General features: G+C 43.4%; 1 protein-coding gene across 2 annotated transcripts; it reads left to right on the top strand.

Annotated features, from left to right (window-relative positions):
* The first annotated feature begins 324 nt into the window (after nt 1–324).
* On the top strand, nt 325–18,106 carry WDR89 (WD repeat domain 89). 2 transcript variants are annotated; one of them, XM_053946811.1, is made up of 3 exons: nt 325–405; nt 2,020–2,117; nt 16,465–18,106. In XM_053946811.1, exon 3 carries the CDS (start codon nt 16,486–16,488, stop codon nt 17,653–17,655), a length of 1,170 nt encoding a protein of 389 aa, XP_053802786.1. In that variant the 5' UTR covers nt 325–405; nt 2,020–2,117; nt 16,465–16,485; the 3' UTR covers nt 17,656–18,106. The 2 variants fall into 2 exon arrangements, with proteins under 2 accessions (XP_053802786.1, XP_053802787.1); XM_053946812.1 differs by having other exon boundaries at nt 351–459.
* The last annotated feature ends 1,068 nt before the right edge of the window (nt 18,107–19,174 follow it).

The raw sequence follows: 19,174 nt of genomic DNA, 5'->3' as shown, positions 1-19,174 counted from the left end.
GATTCCCGTGCACATTCCCGATTCCCGTGCCCATTCCCGATTCCCGTGCCCGTTCCCTGCCGCCCTCCAGCCCCGCCATGGCCGAGCGCAGCCGCGCCCGCGCCCGCGCCCGGGGGCGGGGCTTCTCTGCGCCAGCCAATCAGACCGCGCCGATTGCCGGCCGGCCCCGCCCCTCCGCCTTTGCGCCAATCCCCTTCCCGTGCGTCGCTTCCTTCCCCGCCCCCATGGACGGAAGATGGCGGCCGCAGCAGCCAATGGGGCGGCGGGGGCGGGGCTGGCAGGGGCCGCGCGGCGCGCACGCGGCGGCGGCCGGGGCGGCTTTGAGGGAACGGGACAGGAACGGGGACACGGCCGGGATAAGGATCGGGATAAGGAGCACCGGCAGGGACAGGGATAAGGATCCGGGTGAGGAACAACCGCAGGGACAGGGACCAGGAACGGGAACGGGACACGGCCGGGGTAAGGATCGGGATAAGGAACAGCGACAGGGACAGGGACCGGGACAAGGAACACCGGCAGGGACAGGGATCCCATGGAGCGGCCAGGATAAGGATCCGGATAAGGAACACCGGCAGGGACCGGGACCGGGACTGGAACACGGCCGGGATAAGGAGAACCGGCAGGGACAGGGATAAAGATCGGGATAAGGAACACCGGCAGGGACAGGGATAAGGATCCGGTGAGGAACACCGGCAGGGACAGGGATAAGGATCCCGGTGAGGAACACCGGCAGGGACAGGGATAAGGATCCGGTGAGGAACACCGGCAGGGACAGGGATAAAGATCCCGGTGAGGAACACCGGCAGGGACAGGGATAAAGATCCCGGTGAGGAACACCGGCAGGGACAGGAATAAGGATCGGGATAAGGAACACCGGCAGGGACAGGGATAAAGATCCCGGTGAGGAACACCGGCAGGGACAGGGATAAAGATCCCGGTGAGGAACACCGGCAGGGACAGGAATAAGGATCGGGATAAGGAACACCGGCAGGGACAGGGATAAGGATCGGGATAAGGAACACCGGCAGGGACAGGGATAAGGATCGGGATAAGGAACACCGGCAGGGACAGGGATAAGGATCCCGGTGAGGAACACCGGCAGGGACAGGGATAAGGATCCGGTGAGGAACACCGGCAGGGACAGGGATAAGGATCCCGGTGAGGAACACCGGCAGGGACAGGGATAAGGATCCCGGTGAGGAACACCGGCAGGGACAGGGATAAGGATCCCGGTGAGGAACACCGGCAGGGACAGGGATAAGGATCCCGGTGAGGAACACTGTCAGGGAACAGCCTGCCCAGGGCAGTGGAATCACCGTCCTTGGAAGTGTTCAAAGCCATGGGGATGCGGTGCTTGGGGACACGGGTTAGCAGTGGCCTTGGCATGCTGGGCCAGTGTTTGGATTGGATCATAAATGTCTTTTTCAGCCTTAATGATTTGTGATTTAATGACATATATTTCATTATGTGCGGTCAGTGCCAGCTGACCTCATCCGGGTTTGGTGCAGATGGGAATCTTTATTAATGATAGTAACAGTCTAAAATAACAAAAAAAAATCTCACACCCAAACAAATCTGGAAAAGGTCAGAATAAGAAATGGAAGTTGCAGTTTGGGGTTTTTTGTTTGGTAGTTTTACTCCTTCGGGGAATAAAGGAAAAGAAACTTTTCTGTGATTTTGAATAAAAAAGTAGTTACAGAAATTACTGCCAAAGCTGTGATACATGTATCCTAAACTTTTACTTTATAAAATCAGCAGATATCCTTCAGTAGGCTGTGCTGCAGAATTAACTTTTCCTAAAAGATACAGGGAGTGGAATTGTCAATTCTGTGTTTTGCTTCTGGCACATATTGGTTATAATCCTATAATTCTAAATTAATTTTTCCTAGACACTTGTTACATATTTGAAAGAATGCAGAAACACAAGCTCTTTTCTCAGTATGCTGGTTTTTAGGTCTGTAAAAACTTCGTTCTCAGAACTAAGTTATGTTAATGCCTTTTATTTCCTCATATTTTCAGTGTGTTTCCTGTTTGAGAGAATAATCAGATTCAGTGAAGTGTCTGTGCAGAGCAGCTCCTTGAAGATAATTGTCTCTGCCAGCAGAGCCATTGAACAGGTTTGTGTTCCTGTGAATCCCGTGGTTTCTAGGTGCTAATTTTAACTGGTCCTTGTTTAAAGTTTGCATGTTGGTTTCTGTTTGTGTAAAGACTGGTGCAGCTGTTTGTGTTTTCCTCCAAATCTCTTTTTATGGGTTCAAGGAACAGCCCTGTAGGGAAAGGTGGGCCTGGAATTCCTGGGCAGCCTCTGCACACATTGGCATGACCTGGGGCCTGCCTGTTTCTTCTGTAGTCTCAGACCTTTTGGAAATAAATATATAATTTTTTTTTTCCCCAAATAAGAGTTCTTCTGTGCATGAATTGATGATGTTCAGGTGCCTTAAAATGTTTTTTTTTTTTTAAAAGAACATAGAATCATAGAATGGTTTGGATTGAAAGAAACCTTAAATCACCTCATTCCAACCCCCTGCCATGGGCAGGGACACCTTCCACCAGGTTACTCCAAGCCCCATCCAGCCTGGCCTTGAACACTCCCAGGGATGGGGCAGCCACAGCTGCTCTGGGCAACCTGTGCCAGGGCCTCACACCCTCACAGTAAAGAATTTCTTCCTGCCCTCTGTCAGTTTAAATCCATTTTACCTTGTCCTGTCACTCCAGGTCCTGGTAAACAGTCTCTCTTCACCTTTCTTGCAGGCTCCCTTCAGGTACTGGAAGGCTGCAATTATGTCACCCCAAAGTCTTCTCTTTTCCAGGCTGAACAATCCCAATTCTCTCAACCTTTCAAGATGAATTTTTTTTAGATGCTTTTTTCTTTCACTGCATCATTTTTGCAGGGCAGCCCTGGGGTCTGGTCTGTACCTGATTGTGTGGGAGGTCTCCTGAGAGACCAGATGGTTGTTGCCTGCTGGCAGCATTTTCCAGCTTTGTTGTGCTTTTTATTTGAAGTATAAAAATAATGGTATTTCCAAGCTTTTCTGGAAAAAAAACCAAACAAAACCAACAAAACAGGCAAAACAGAAAGAAATCAGCACTACCATGCTGCTCAGCTGTGTTGATACCAAGCTGCCTCTGCAGACAATCTAAAAATTTGGTTTATTTGGTGAGTGAAAAGATGGTTTTTATGGGGCTCAGCTTCTCCTTTGTGTGGACAAAGCCCATTAGTAGCTTTCACACCAGACATTAAAAAGAAGTGTTGAGAGTTGTGAATCAGGGTCTTGGCAAGGTTTTGCACTGCATGCAGCAGTTCAGGTGCAAGATGGGCAATGGAAGTACAAGAAAAGCAGAAAAAGAGCGTATTGCCCAATCCCTTGTAGCGTTAGGAAATTCAACCTCAAACATGCCTTTGCCCTCTTCAGGGACCTTCACCCACTTCTCCCTTAGCTCTTCCCCTTCTCATGTCCCTGCAACTGTTCCCTTTCCTTCAACAGAGGAGTTAAACACAAGAGTTACATAAATCCTTGCTGGTGCATTTTCCTCTCTTATTTCCTCCTGCATTTACTGTGGGCCTGGTTAGTTAAATACTTGTGGAGGTAACTTCTGCACATGACTGAGACAGTGCTTTTTTAGCTTCTTAAGTGGGTGGAAGGTGGAGGGACTGGGAAATGGGATAGAGATGGATGCTTTGGTGAATAAAGCATTAGACTGGGAGTGAAGGATGTCTGATGCCAAAATATTGCCTTGGTTGAATTGTTTCTGTGATGTATTTTTGCCTTGGCTGATACTTCAATGCAAGTTTTAACAAAATATTTCAGTGAGAACAAAGCAACAAGTGGGGGTGGGAAAGAAGAAGGTCAGCCAGTGTACAGGACTGTAAAAATCACACTCAAATTGCAGCAGCACAAACGCTGGGTAATTCCATGAGGCTGTTCTGAAGGTCCCAGCACAGAATGTGTTTTCTGTCCTGTTTCTAGGTCTTATATAATGAGTCTTTTCAACAGTCAAAATAATTTAGAAGGATTGGCAGGAAGCAAATATTTGCAGCTGTCGATTTTACAAGTCCATATTATGCTATAAACTCTTCAGTCTGATAAATTTTGATTCTGTTCATGTCAAGTGTTGAAGTCCAGCAGGACTATTACATTATCTAGTCTGATCTCCTTTGCAACATAAACCATCTGTACTGTTGTTTATACCCTTTACAGACTTTACATTAATTTCTCTCCAATCTGAAAGCCCTTCTTCCAGATTGTTAATATTACCAGGGTTTTGTATTATTTTTTATTGCACTGTTTATATTGCTGAAAATGTTTTGAGGTGACCTTAATGTTTAGCTTGAGACTAAATTTGCAGCAGATAGAGGAATGCAGGTATTTAAAAACTTACTGGTTCCTATTGTTTTTGTCTTTGAGACTTGTTTTATATAAGAATGCACTGTGGCCTTGAAAGGGCACTTGCTATTATTTTTTAATTTTGTACTTTTCCAGATAAATGAAAACCTAATAAAAAATCAAAATGAAAGGATTCTTTGTTTAATATAGCAAATGAATCCAATCTGTAAAAATGCAGGTGCATTAAAGCACTCTTAGTTCTTATGCTGACTTGAATTAAATTATGCAAATCCAAAATTAATTTTAAAGTAAAATGATGGTTTTGATATATTGTTTATAACCTTTCTTACAATTGCTTTATTTCTTCAGCAAAAACTTTTTTTTTATATTTTAATTGATGAGCAACTTTTAACTTGCACCTCTCTGCAGCTCACCATCTGAGCTCATACTCTTACCATACTGAGATCTTTCTTTTTTCCCCTGCCTGTAATTTCAAGGCAAAACCGTTGCTCAGCTTCTCATTAAAAATGAGATACAAAAGTGCTGTTAAATTGGTGAAAAGACAGCCCATCATTTAATTAAAAGTGGCAAACTGGAGTTGTATGCTGGCAGTACCTGTAATAGGAAGCTTAAGATATTGTTCACTTTTCAATAATTTGAGGATGTTTAATAATAATAATAATAATTTGTGTATATTTGTTGCTATGGGAATAAGTGGGAGAGGTGGAATTAAGTGTTATTACTCCTTTGTGCAATCAGAAGGGACAAGCAGCTGTGAAAGCAAAATTTCTTGTTTAGAAACATACAGCTCTTACTAGCAATTCTAACTGACTTCAGTTTTTATGAGGTTCATAGAGGAGGTTTTTTTTGAGGTAAGAGGATTTGATTTTAGTTTATTCAATGTCTGCCAGGATATATAAGGAAATACATGACTCAGGTTTGAAAGGGAGAAAAAAACAGATTTAAAGAAAAGTTAATTCTAGTGATTTAATGTCTTGGGCAGTTATTACTTTGCATGTGCATTGAACACTCCTGCTTCAGGAATGTTTGTGGGAGATAGATATGAGTGTAAGAGGTTGAGAGAGGAAGGGTTTTGTAGTTGCTGGGTTTGGTTTGTTCATCCCTCTTCCCTAGGAAATGTGAGTGGTGGGTGTTTCTGGACTCAGCACTTGCTGCATGCTAAAAGAGCAAATACAAATGCACACAAGTCAGTCATTCCCTGTATGTCTATGTGTGCCTTACATGGACATGTGAGCTGCATCTCGCATTGGTATGAAGTCAGAATGATCCAAATCTGTGGATTAAAGTCACCAAATGAGACTTTAATAAAGAACGTGTTTATTTTTAACCTCTGATCGTTCAGAAAGAAAATTTGTGGTGTAGTTGAATTTCGTTAGGTTTTTTTTTTTTTCTTCTGTTTTTTGTGCTAGGCAGTTTTAAGCGAAGGTTGTGATTTTTGATTAACGGTCTGCTTTGAGAAACGGAGGCTTTTAAAAGGAAGAAAAAAATACCGGTGCTTTATTAACGCTCGCGTTAATTATTATTGGAGCGGGTAAATCGCCATCCCTTTCTGGGCCGGTCACTGGCGACACCCGGTGGCCGAGAGCGGAATGACAGGCTGTCCCATACTCTGGGCTTTTCCACCCAAATCCTTGGTGTCGGACGTGGCTGTGTGCAGGGGCGCGCTCAGTTCCTTGGGCTGCTGTCCCGACACTTCCAGGAGCGTGGACAGGAGAAGCTTGAAGCTGCGTGCTCTCTGTGCACACACATGCCCTCTTACTAAGGTCTTAATGCTGCTTTTGAAACGATGGACTGAGCAAATAACGTGTCTTGCTATTGTCTGCCTGGCAGCGTGCTATCTTCCAGAAAGGATTAATGAGCCAGCTTATCTCAGAGTTGCTTGTTTCCCAGTCTGCCTTCCTATTTGGGTTCTTTGCTGTGCAAGGACAGTGGTGGGTGCCAGGCTGGCAGGGTTATAAAAGCAGATGAAGACAGTTAAAGTTTTTACCCCCGCTGTTATAACTGGGAAGTATTTTGCAAGATAAACTTCATGATTTCTGCTCCATATTTTATTTATGGTCAGTTTATACTCTTAAACTCTTGTGCCAGTATTGTTCTTGAGTAGCTCCCCTCCCTCCACAGCATTTATTCCTTTGATGTATTTGTAGATAGTAATTGTATCCCTTTCAGTCTCTGTCTTTGCCAAGCTACACAAGGCAAAGCATCCAGCTACTTCTTGTGAAATAAACAGTCCATTACCTGCATGATCTAACCCTTCCTTCTCTGCCCTTGATTATGGCTTAGTTATCAAGCCATTGGCCTCAGCATAGGGCACTGCTGGGAGCCTGCTATGACCCTGTGAAATATGAGTTAAGCATTGAGAACAAACATGGCTTGAGAGCAGGGTTATTAAAATGCAAAAAGCTCTTGATGTTGCTTTTTATCCCTGTCTTTTTTTGGGGCAGCAGGCTGCTGAAGATGTTGGAAAGGTATTTGTGGATCTCAGAAAAGTAAGTTCCCCCACCAAGGTCTTCAGGGTTTGTGGGTCCTAACAAAAACATGGAGTTCTGGTTTTGCCAGCAGGGATTGTCTGTGCTGCTGCATACAGCAGAAAATCTGGAGTATCAATACCTGCATACTTTCTCCTTTGTCCTTCCCTTTAATGATTTTATTTCTTGTGACTGAGTCCTAAATCACTTAAAGAGTGAAAAAGCAGTTGAATGTGAACTTACAGTGGAGTATGGAAAATCACTGTGCATTTGAGTGTCATGAAAAGTAAAAGCTGATTTTTTTGTTTTGTTTTGTTTTGTTTTTTTAATTGTTTATGGCATTGATGAAGCTGCTGCTGGAGTTCCATGTATGGTTCAAGAGTAAGCACTGTCTAAAGGCTCCTGAAAACAAAGAGCTGAAGAGAGTGCTTTGCATGGCTTCAATGTCCACATCCTCGATGCCTTAGCATCTTTTGTGGAGACTCAAAAGTAAAGTCTCGTGATCGGGATAAAGGCAACATAGCACTGAAACCCTTTATTTCAGCCTCTTCCATCTTCCTGTTGTCACTTAGATGACATCTTTTCCTTTTGTCTGCTACAAAGCATTGAAAATTGAGCTTAGGGCATGATAAAGATTCAGCAGAGCCTCCAGCTGTCAGACTGTGCACAAAGAGCATGTTTTGGAAACTGATAGTCTGTGAACTGTCACGGGCACACAGGGATCTCAAGTTTCTCTTGTTGCTTTGAAACTGGAGAGAGTCTGACAAATTACCTTGACATGGGGATGTTCTGGAGTAGCTAAATATAAAAAAAAAAAGGATATTGTGGGATGTGACTGGCAAAGACACCTTAGTGATCTGCAAGTTCTGGGGAAGCAGATGAGGAAAATGAGAAGTTGTTTTCCCTGTGTAGGCTTGGCAGATGTTTGTGCCTGTGCAATACATCTGGAACTGCAGAGAATTGCTTGGGCAGTGGTGTTAGAGTGGGGCTAAGAGCTACCAAGCACACAAATGTTGTTTGTTTTGTATTCCCCTAATATCTGCAGGTTTAGGGGAATCTTCTTGCCTATTCAGCAGTGACTGATTTAAGCTTGGGTTGTTAAGAAAAGAGTCTTGAAAACATAATATTTTTGTGTTTTGAAGAATGAGCTCTGATAATGAAGTATACTTAAGGTAAATTACTGTTGTGAAAGAATTTCTGAAGTATTCCAGTAAATAAAACATCGACTTTATGTCATTGTAGGTATTTTGGCACCAAGAGTGTGGTAGTAGAAGCTCTTTTTCCAATTACAGCAGTTTCTTTATATCCTTTTATTATGGTTGCTGCTAAATTCAGGCTGAAATTTCCCAGGCTTCCTGTGGTGTAGAAATAAATTCTTTGGAAGAATTTCAGCAAGTTTTATTAACCTTTGGGAAGACTTCTTACTTATTTCCAGGTTTCTTCTATATGAGGATGCTGGTAGTAAGTGGCAGTGTCTAAATTGAAGGAAATAAATGGTGTTGTTTCAGAGTCACTAAATTATTCATGCAGCTGTGTAAGTAATTTTTTCCTTTCACCTTTCTCTGTAGGGTGGATCATTGGTTTTGCCCATTCATGTGGTGTTTTGTTCAGTTTAAAATGGCCCTGAAAATCGTCGCTCTTGGAGTCCTTGCTTGTAATCCCAGACTTGAAAGAGCATCAGAGCACTTTCTGATTGTGGAATCTGCAGGTGCACCACAGTGTCACAGTGACTTTTGCTTTGTATCTCGTGGTGCAGACATTCAGAACAAGGCTTTTTGTGTGAAAGTGTGCTGCTGACTGTACTCACTATTGTTTGTGTGCACAAGGATTGTGAATTGGGCAAATACTGTCCTTGTTTCACTGATTGGGAAGGTGAGGAGTGAATGTTGGCCCTTGATGGGAATTGCTCAGCAAGCTGTTCTGCCACAGTCAGGACTGGGAAGTGTTCGTAGGCCAGGCTCTTGGTCAAATCCACTTAGATAAATACTTTATTTCTGTCTGATTTGAGATGCCCATCTCAGTGCATAGCTCTGGTGCCAAGTCAGACAGCAAAGCTGTTGGAACCCTTCACAAAGGAAAATGCTGTTAGTGAGCATGAACCTCCTCTGAGCTGCTCGTGGCTGCTGTGTTGAAGCGTGAATGGATCAAAACTTAATGCTACATGCAGGTGACCATTGTACCCTCTGTGTTTGATTTCCAGCAGCTGTGGCTGGCTGTTATTTGAGAGGCTGTTTAGTTCTGTATCTTCTTTCCTATGTTTGTGGTTACAAGAAGACATCTCGGTGTGATGCGTTCGGTGGGAGGTGCTCACAGGAGAAAGGAAATGACTTTTCTGTGGTGGCTGTGGTCTGATGAGATAAGCACAAGTGCAGAAAGCTGAGACTTGGATTCTCTTCAAGGTTTGCAGCAGACTGGCAGGATAGCTGTGGTTCCATTACAGGCACAAACCTCATCTTTGACCCCCATGTCAGAGCCTTGCTCAGTGTAGAAGCCAGGGCCCAGCACTAGGACAGTTTTCCTGTTCTCCAGAATCCACCTGAGGATGCAGCATTTATTGTTCACCTGTTCAGAGGCTTCCAAGAGTGCAATTTAGGCATAGACAAGCTTTCAGAGTGTTTTTAAATACAATACTCTTTGCCAGAAAAAAAGAAGAAGACATACTATATTGAATTTAGAATACAAATAGCCCAATTGCAGTATCTTTTTCTGTAATTTACCCTTTGCCTGGGACTCTTTCAAACCTGCCTTTATGAAACAGGATTGCTTCTGCTGCAGCTTCTGCCAGCTTGATCTGAGAATAGCCATGAGAGCAAAATAGAGCATCTCTTATCCTCTTATTTCTCCTTTATTGGATGACCACCTCACCCACACCTGGATGCAGTCACATTCTCTACCTGGTGAGGTCACTACAAGGAAAGCTCCCCCTCTCAGGGAAGTTCTTGGCTGGGTCCAGCTGCTCCTGGCAGAGTGAGATTTCAGGGACAGCTTCCTTTGTGGCTCCTCTGTTAGTGGGTCTGTGTCACCAGCATGGAATTGGGTGAAAAGATTGAAAAAGGGATATTCTCAAACGTGTTTGAATTATTGTTTTACACAGTTTCTTAGAGTATTTAGAAACTGTTTCCCATGTTTATGTCAGGGTATTCTAAATTGTTCTAGGGAAGGTAGGTTAGCAATCTGAGCATCATATCTTAATAAATTTGCCTTAATTGTGAAGCTAAAATTTGTAATTTGGCATTTTTATAGTTTTGTGTAGTGCTGTCTATCTTATTTGAGTCTTTTAATTGTACATTGGATTATTCTAAACTTTTTTAATTGTTCATCTGATCTTATGCAGCTCTTTACCTTCTCTGGTTCATGCATTTCTGTCAGTAGGCTTTCAATTACTCAAGCTTGAATGTTAATTCACTGCACTTTGGACCTGAAGGCATGCCTAAATGTTCTAGATCTCTGTAGATCTCTATCATATTTTCCAGTGTTGGATACAAAATCAGGATAGAACTTTCTTGTTTGAATGCAGAATCTTACACACACAAAAAAACCCCAATCTGAAAGTTTTCTTTTGATGAAAATAGTCACTGTATGGTTTTTGTGATCTATGCATTTAAAGCTATGCTTGATCCAATTCAGGAGTTGTTTTTGCATTATCTATCTATGGATGTCCAGTAGAATATTCAAAAGAGGTTTTGTTTCTGTATTTATGTGAACACTTGCTTATGGCCCCAAAAGATGAGTTCAGAACAGTTGTAGTTTCCATTTTTAAATTTTTTTAAAAATTATTGAATCTCAAAGCACTGAGCACCGGGCCTTTTTCTCTTTATTCTTTCCTACCTCTGACTCTTTACTTTTTCCCTCCAACCAATACTGTTTAAGGCCATGTCCTTGGCTCTCTCTCCCACCTACAGCTCCTCTCTCCATTGCTAAACAGAATTGTACCCCAAAGCTCAGTCCTGGTGGGAGGGCAGGAATTGATTTCATGAAAGGCAAGTAGCTTGGTAGACCTAATTTTTTTGATCTTCCCATAGACTTTGTGTTTTATCTTTTTCCTCCTTTCTATTCTACTGATACAATTTTCTCTGTACTGCAAATGAAGAATTACATGGAGCTTCTTTCTGACTGTGCTTTACATTTGGAAGCGAGATGTAGCTGATTGGAGAAGATAAAATAATTCTCTTGGCAGTTACATCTTGTCTCTGCACTTTAGCATAGCCTCTCGTGCATTTTATTCCCTTCCTGCCTGATGACTAAATGCTCTTTGCCTTCAGCAGGCTTTATGGGAATGCTGGAAAAACCCCTTCTCCCTCTGCTTGGGTGAAACAACAAATCCAGCTCTGGGAGAGCGTGTGCTGGAGAAACTGAGCATTCCTGACGGGTGTTTCGTGCTTCCTCTCTGTGCTCAGATAATTTTACTGGTCTTTCTTCTTCTGGGGAGTGGTGCCAGTGAGGAGAGGTCTCTGCAGGCTGCTGCACTGGGGGGGTGCAGCAGTAATGTGTTCTCCCTGCACTGGAAAAGTACAGCAGTAATATGTTCTCCTTGCACTGGGGCAGTGCAGCTCTGCTGTGTTCTCCCTGCACTGGGGCAGTGCAGCTCTGCTGTGTTCTCCCTGCACTGGGGCAGTGCAGCACTGCTGTGTTCTCCCTGCCTTGGAGAAATGCAGCTCTGCTGTGTTCTCCCTGCCTTGGAGAAATGCAGCTCTGCTGTGTTCTCCCTGCACTGGGGCAGTGCAGCTCTGCTGTGTTCTCCCTGCACTGGGGCAGTGCAGCACTGCTGTGTTCTCCCTGCCTTGGAGAAATGCAGCTCTGCTGTGTTCTCCCTGCCTTGGAGAAATGCAGCACTGCTGTGTTCTCCCTGCCTTGGAGAAATGCAGCACTGCTGTGTTCTCCCTGCCTTGGAGAAATGCAGCTCTGCTGTGTTCTCCCTGCCTTGGAGAAATGCAGCACTGCTGTGTTCTCCCTGCCTTGGAGAAATGCAGCACTGCTGTGTTCTCCCTGCCTTGGAGAAATGCAGCTCTGCTGTGTTCTCCCTGCCTTGGAGAAATGCAGCTCTGCTGTGTTCTCCCTGCCTTGGAGAAATGCAGCACTGCTGTGTTCTCCCTGCCTTGGCAGCTCTGCTCCCAAATGCAAACCACATGTCCCGTGCATGCACGAGCTGCTTCCTGCTGCCCAGAGCTCTGGGTTTGTTCTCATCTTGCTCTGGAACTTTCAATAATTGTGAAAATAAAGGGAGGGTCTGCTTGTATTGTTTGTAGTAGGAAAGAACAGTGCAAGATTTCATCTGCTGCTGTTCAGATCCCTTGCTATTTTTGGTATTTGACCTCTGCAGAGAAGATTGCCAGAACTACAGGTCTTTTTCATTTTTATTACGTGTTTCTACCCTCCTACTCATAAGTTACTCTTACGTTAGTGATTAAGTCTTTGAGAATGTGTCCTTTTTCCGTATTTTTCCCTGTATTTTTCAAAGGAAAAATTGAATTTCTATATATTTTTGAGCTAACATTCCCTTTTGGAAAGGAGAACTATGCAACTTGGCAGCATCTTCTGTACACCACTCAAAGGAAAAGGGAAATAACTTATGATTTGCTGGTTTATCTTTTGAAAACGGTTCTGGATTGAAGAGGACTGATGAGCCTGTTGGCTTGAACTGAAGCTGCAACATTTAGAATGCTGCACAAACAGCACAGCAGTAAGTGTTAAGTTTAGTTTGTGCAGATAGGTGCTTGCTTTTCATTTCTCCACCATTGGAAAGGGCTGTCTTTAGCACAGCTGTTTGCTGCTAGTCTTGCTGTGTGGTTGTTTCCACACTCCACCAGTGAAAAACACATAACAAAGGCATCTGAAAATCCTGTCCTGCCTCTTTGGCATCACTTCCACTTCGTGCCTTCTATTCTAAACATTGAGTTTATTTCTTTTTTAAAGGAGCCTTGTAGGATGCCCTGGAGGTCAAAATATTTTAGGTTATTTCAGAGAATGGTATTTATTCTGAGTTCTCAAGATGTAATGAGTTTTGAGTGTCCTTCCAGAAGCTTATTGTTTCTGGTAGTTGTGGTATCCAGGAGGTGTGCAGGGGTTGCATGTAACTGTGCACTTAAGTCATAGAACAGATCACCTGAGTGTAGTTCCAAGTCTAGATATAATAACATAGAAGTTTCAGGTTTAATTTAGAAAAGGTGGCTTTTCCTGGCTCAGAGGAGTGGATGCAGCTGAAAGATTCAGCTGTTCCACTTAAGGAATGGGGATCCCCAAGGATGGGATTGCAGTTTCAAGCACAAGTGACTGGCCAGAGCCAGCCACCTTCAGCCAGGTGCTGGTGTGTCATCCCAGTGGTCCTGGCACCCTGACATCCCCTGCATTTTGTCAGTGTTGAGTCACTGTGGGTGACTTTGCTGGAGAAAGTGAAAAACCTGAATTTAATGAACTACTTCACATTCTGAGCAGAGGAGGACCCATGGGGAAAGAAGAGCTTTTGGCCAGTGCCCTCTGTGATTTCTTCTGAGTCTGGAGTAGTCCAAGAGCAAGCTGTTGGTACAACTCTTTGTGTCAGAGAGTTTGTCATACAAACATGAGCAGTTCTCCTCTCTGATTGTCACAACTGGCTGTTGTGCTATGTCCAAAACATTTCAAAGACTCTGATTTTGCCAAAGGATTCTTTGGAAAACAGATACCTCTGTTGTTGAACTTAAGGAACTAAAAGTGCTTCAGTGCAGAGGACCGTGTGCTTTGTAGGTGGCTGCAGTCCAGTGCTTAGTTATCTTCTATTGTGTTTGGAAGACCATTGTTTCCTATTTGTCTCATAAATTTAACACAGATCCTATTCCTGCCATTTAAACTTTCCCATCAAAATACAACAGTGACTTCCCCTTCTGAAAAGGAAGGGCTGGCAGCTACACCCTGAAGTTTGAGCATGAATTGTTTATATAACCTTCAATCACAATTTCATAATAGTCTGAAGACTTTCTTGCTAAAGCAGACATTTTACTGAGTTTTTAGCAAAAACCTGGCTGCCATCGAGCACAAGTCTGAATTGTTGCAGTGGAAATAGAATTGAACCTTCACCTTTCTGGTGGTAGAAATTACATTTCTGTCTGAAAACATGAACATCATTTTCTGATATTTCAGAATAGCTGTAGTTAAGTCATTCTGGGCAAAAGCTTATGAGTTGTGTTGAGCTAATTTTATTTCCCAGAAAATATTATTAAAACTGAATGAACCTCCTTTTGCAGACTCTGGCTTTTTACAACTTCTGGGTATTTGTAGAGTTCCCTCACCTTCCCCAGCAGTAAAAGCTCTGACATGAGTGTTGTAGGAACTACTTATTGAAAGATACTCTCTATCATAGTCAGTAATATTTAATCAACTGCAACTTGCCTTCCAAATGGATGACATTTGTCAGGAACATGTCTGTTTGAGTTTACTTGGCCTTTTGAGTAGACTAAATCTGAATATTTAGAGCTTAAAATTCAGGTCAGCTTGGGAAACTATATTTTTCTTACAAGAAATTTACAGAGAGAACTAGATTTTTTTAGTAACCATAGCAGTGCAGGAGAGCTGGTTTATGAAAACTCCATTTTCCACCCTCAAGCATGTGTATTTGAAACTCTATTTAAATAGAAACTTCCATTGTAATTCTTCAGTAAATTGAATTAAGCCGTTTTCCTAATAAATAATGTTAAAAATATTTTATTTCTTCAGTTCATATTATTAATTTGCATGGACATTTAACAGTTTTGTGTTTAAACAGCATAGCAAGCAGCGTTTGAGAGCAGTTGGCTTTATGTAATAGTTCTAGTAAAAGCTTGTTTCATTTGAGGACATACCCAGAAAAGTAAGGAAGGAACAAGTTCTGTGGGTAGGTTGTACACAGGGTAATGCCAGAAAACACGTTGAACTTCTTTGCTTCAGAGGGGGAAGGAGTTTCCACAGGATGTCTGCATTTTATGGCAGAAATGATTGGTAGATGTGCTCTGAAAGGTTGCTTTGATGTAGAAGATTAACCTGGGGACCTCATTGTCAGGATATTACTGAGGCAAATCGCTTAGTGAGATTATTTGTGACTTGGGAATTAAGTTTTTATGTGTGCCTGCTTAAGATGTTTTTTAAGAATTTACTGGGTTTGTCACATGGTGTCGTGAATATTTGTGTACACCAAACCAGAGCAGGGAAAGCAAACCCCTGAAACCACAAACAATGCCAAGAAGGAAAAAAAAAAAAGCAGAATGCAGCTTTGTCATAGCAACTTCTCCTTTGTTTTTGGTCTCTCAAGGGCAATTAAAATAATTGCAACTAAAGCAAGTAATACATGGAAACTTGCACATTCCACCCCTAAAAATCCAGCCTGGAGAATTTGCAGAAAAATTGATGTTAGAACAGCTGGGAAGGCATGTGAATATTTTCTCACATTCTGTGTCTGCCTGATTTTTATTCCATTTCTCTTTGGATTTTTTTTTTAAAGGGTCATTTCATGCATATGGTACCTGGGATTGGCTGCTGGTGCAGGCCTTAAAGAAATATCAGTACCAGTGAGAAATCACTGGAGTGTTGACCCCTTAAAACCTGCTGTGATTCCCTCAGTGTTTGGGTTTTGATTCTTTTAATGAGTGGTATCATTGAACCTGTTTTTGACAGAAGTGGATGACTGTAATAACATATCTACATCTTTGTTTTGAAAATGGTTGTAGTTTGTGAACCACTAAAACCATTGCAAATACCCCTTTAAAAAAGGTAAATGCTGCTGTGCTTTTCCTGACTCTGAATTGATAGAGTCTTTACTGCAATTACAGAATATTTTTCCTTTTTCAGGCCATATTTTAGAAGTGAATCTGTGAGAGAATCCAAGAGATTTTTGTTTAATTTTGGTTTTACTGGGTAAAGTTTGCATTTGTGTGCATTGCTGAAACATTTTGGGTTTCTAGGAGGGTTCAGTAGTGCCAGAGAGGAATTGCCTCTGAAGGGAAGATTTTTATCATCTGCACTAAAAGCCAGTGTTCTGTGGTTTTACAGGAGGCTCAGAAAATGCTGAGGTGCTTAATTGCAGTGAATTCCACAGGTCACACCGCCTGTTTAGGTGGTCCCTGATACGCTGGCAGGTGTTTCTGTGCGTCATTGGGCACCTAAATACCTGTAAAATTTCCTCACCAGGCCATTCAGGCTGTTGTGCTGTGTAATTTTGGTTTTGTTCTCTGCCTCCCCTGTGCACGTCCCTCAGCACAGAAGTTCACTGAAGAAGTCTCCTGCAGTGGTACTGATGCAGTTGTTTGTGGGCTGTGCTTCCTAGAACAAAACTTACTCCTCCTCAGGTAGAGAGGGTGACTTCATTTTGTTTCCACTTGTGGAGAACATCACGTTACTTTATAAAAATAATAAAGCAAATTTAGCTAAATGACTTTCCCAGGATTCCCAGGTAGACTGTTTAATCTGTTAAGGGGATTATCTGGTGTAGTGCTTACAGACACGAGAGACTGAACTCCTCGAATCAGGGAGCCCTTTCCTGTTCTGTGTTCCAGCGAATGAAGTTGTGGTGGGGAGGACATGGGGATAATTGAATTTTAGCTCCGTGCATCACCTCTGCACAAGATGCTTCCTCGTACGCGTTTTTCAAGCTAACACTACTGAGGAATGTTGTAATTAAAGCTCTCCTTGCCTTTCATTTGTTGCAGGTTTCTGGCGAGGCTGGGGAGATGACGGCAGTGGAGAAGGTGGAGGAGCAGCTGGCGGGGCTGCGCATAGCCAGGCGCTGCGAACCCAGCCAGGAGCCCACCTACCTGCTGGACATCCACACCTCCACAGCTGCCCAGCCCGGGAGCGGCCGCTTCGTGGCTGTTTCCTGCTCCAACGAGTCCCTCCGGGTGTACGACAGGGAGACGCTGCGCTTCCTGCGCGAGTACCGCGGCCACGCCGGCACCCTCAGCGGGGTCAGGTTCGCCCACACGTGCGACAGCGTGGTGTTCTCAGCCTGCAGCCAGGGCACGGTCGAGTGCTGGGATGTTCGCTCGGGCACGCGGAAGCCCGTGCAGGTGTTCAGTGGCTATCCTTCCAACGTCTTCATCAGCTTCGATGTCAGCTGCAGCGACCTCATCGTTTGTGCCGGAACGGAAAAAGTTGAAAAGGACACGTTTCTGGTGTTTTGGGATGCGAGAGGCATTACAGACTGTGCCAGTGCCACTAAAGAGCCCTTGGGAGCCTATTCTGAAAGTCACAATGATGACATCACCAAAATCTGTTTTCATCCTATCGAACCCAATTTGTTGGTGTCTGGGTCAACCGACGGCTTGGTGAATGTGTTTGACATCAACAAGGATAACGAAGATGATGCTTTGATATCAACTTGCAATTCAGATTCATCAGTGAGTTCTCTTGGCTGGTCTGGGGAAGATTACAAACAGGTTTATTGCATGACACACGACGAGGGCTTCTGCTGGTGGGACATGGCTCGGCTGGACACCGAGGAACCGATAACCCTGCTGCACATTCTGGATGTCAGAGAGTCAGTCTGCGCTGAAAACCACGGCCTGCAATACCTGGTGGGTGGCTTGTACCACGAAAAGGCAGGGAAACTCTTCCTGGTTGGGGGAACCTCCACAGGAGACATCCACCTGATCAGCTGCAGCACTGATGGACTGAGCCTGGTGGGGACCCTGTGTGGGGGACACTCGGCCACCATCCGCTCCTTCTGCTGGAGCCCCACGGATGAGTCGCTGCTGACGGGTGGAGAGGATGCTCAGCTGTTGCTATGGAAACCCGGGGCTGTGGAAAGGTCCCTCACAAAGAAAGCATCTCTGAAGATCTCTTCTTCCCTGCAGAAGAGAGTGAGAGTTCACAGCACCTCCCTCAAAAGCAGGAAAAAGTGAATTGCCTGAAGTGAGAATCTCTGCTGTGTAGAACTTTCCTGGTGTTTAATCTCTTTAGGCAATACTTGGCCATATTTTATTTGGAGATTTTCTGTGGAAAGAGCCATGGCGCTTGAATTCCCCCTGGGAATGTATTTCAGTCATCAGAAGAATGCCTTTTATTTTTTTTTGAAGTTGCTAATATTAATCAGACAAGAGTAAATGTTTGCTCCTGAGTTCTTGAACAACAGATGCTAAATCATATTATATAAAACTGTTTCTGTGGTTATTTAATGTCTCAGACAATGTTTTAAATATGTAATACAGGCCTATGGCTTGCATAGTTTGTTACCTTTCCAAAGATATTCCCCTGGCACATTTTAACAGCTTTTGTATTCCATGCTGTATTCTTCTATCTTCACAGAAAACTTAATGAAATTGCTCAATTTAGTAAAAGATTTTATGTCACATCTTAATGCCTGAAGGAATTACTTCTTGATGAAACAGAAAATAAGTAGTTTTGCACTGTCACATCACTGGTTTAGAACAAGCTCATAAAGAAGCAGCTGATAGAGCCATCTTTTTCATAGTAGATATGAATGTATTCAACCAAACAGCAGCTAATTTGTATGAGTATGAGAACTGTTCAACTGGCATTATTTCCTGCATGAAAATACCCAAGAATTTTGCAAGCAGCTTCATTCTGTCTTACTAAGTGCACCTGGAAGACTGGGGAGATCTTTGGTGGGTTGGAGAAATTGATGGGTGTAATTACACCAGTAGTGCTTAAAATCCCAAATCCTGATTTGAAAGAAACTGGTATCACATGCTCAGTGGGGGTGCTGAAACCCAAAAATGAACACTGCCTTCAGAGACTGTAGTTATGGAGGAACAGACTGATATGAGGAGACTTTAACAAAACCTTTTAGAGGTTGGCTGGGTCCTTTAAGAAATATGCTTCTCTGCAGAGGTTTATGCTTGGACATCTCCCCAGGAGAGCTTTGTTTTATTATTCCACCAAATACCCATTGAGTGGTGCAAAACCAGCCCTGTACTTGTAAAATGGGTGAGACTTCATGCTTACTCTGCTTTGCTGGCAGACTCCAACCTGTGCTCCTGGCTCTGCACACACTCTCACCTCCCGCCTTCCCATGACCACTGCAGGCAAATGGTGTTGGTATTTAGGCTGTAGTTGCACATGTGCACTACAATTGAAACCAGCACCAGAATATTTAAGAGTTGTTCTGTTATAGATTAGTTGGCAAAGGATTGAAGAGGGATTGGGTTATTTTTTCTTTCCCTTGAAGGTGGATAAGCAATTCTTTCAGAACAACTCCTGAACATCAGGTTTAGAGGATTATCCTGGAGTTTAGAAACAGTTTCTGAGGTACAGAACATACTCCAGTGTGTGGTTACAGCTGTGCTGAAGATGCCTGAATCATCTCTGGAACTGAATCCTTTTCAACCACAAGTATCGAGTTTCCACAGGATGTTTCACAAACTGTTAATACCCTTTAGCCACAACTGTGAATCCATTGTT

This window comes from Vidua chalybeata, chromosome 6, assembly GCF_026979565.1.
Source record: "Vidua chalybeata isolate OUT-0048 chromosome 6, bVidCha1 merged haplotype, whole genome shotgun sequence".
NCBI classification, from domain to species: domain Eukaryota; kingdom Metazoa; phylum Chordata; class Aves; order Passeriformes; family Viduidae; genus Vidua; species Vidua chalybeata.
This window is presented reverse-complemented; position numbering and strand designations above follow the sequence as displayed.

Excerpts from the sequence above, each read along its gene's own strand:
- WDR89 (XM_053946811.1), top strand. The coding sequence starts at position 16,486 with ATGACGGCAGTGGAGAAGGTGGAGGAGCAGCTGGCGGGGCTGCGCATA.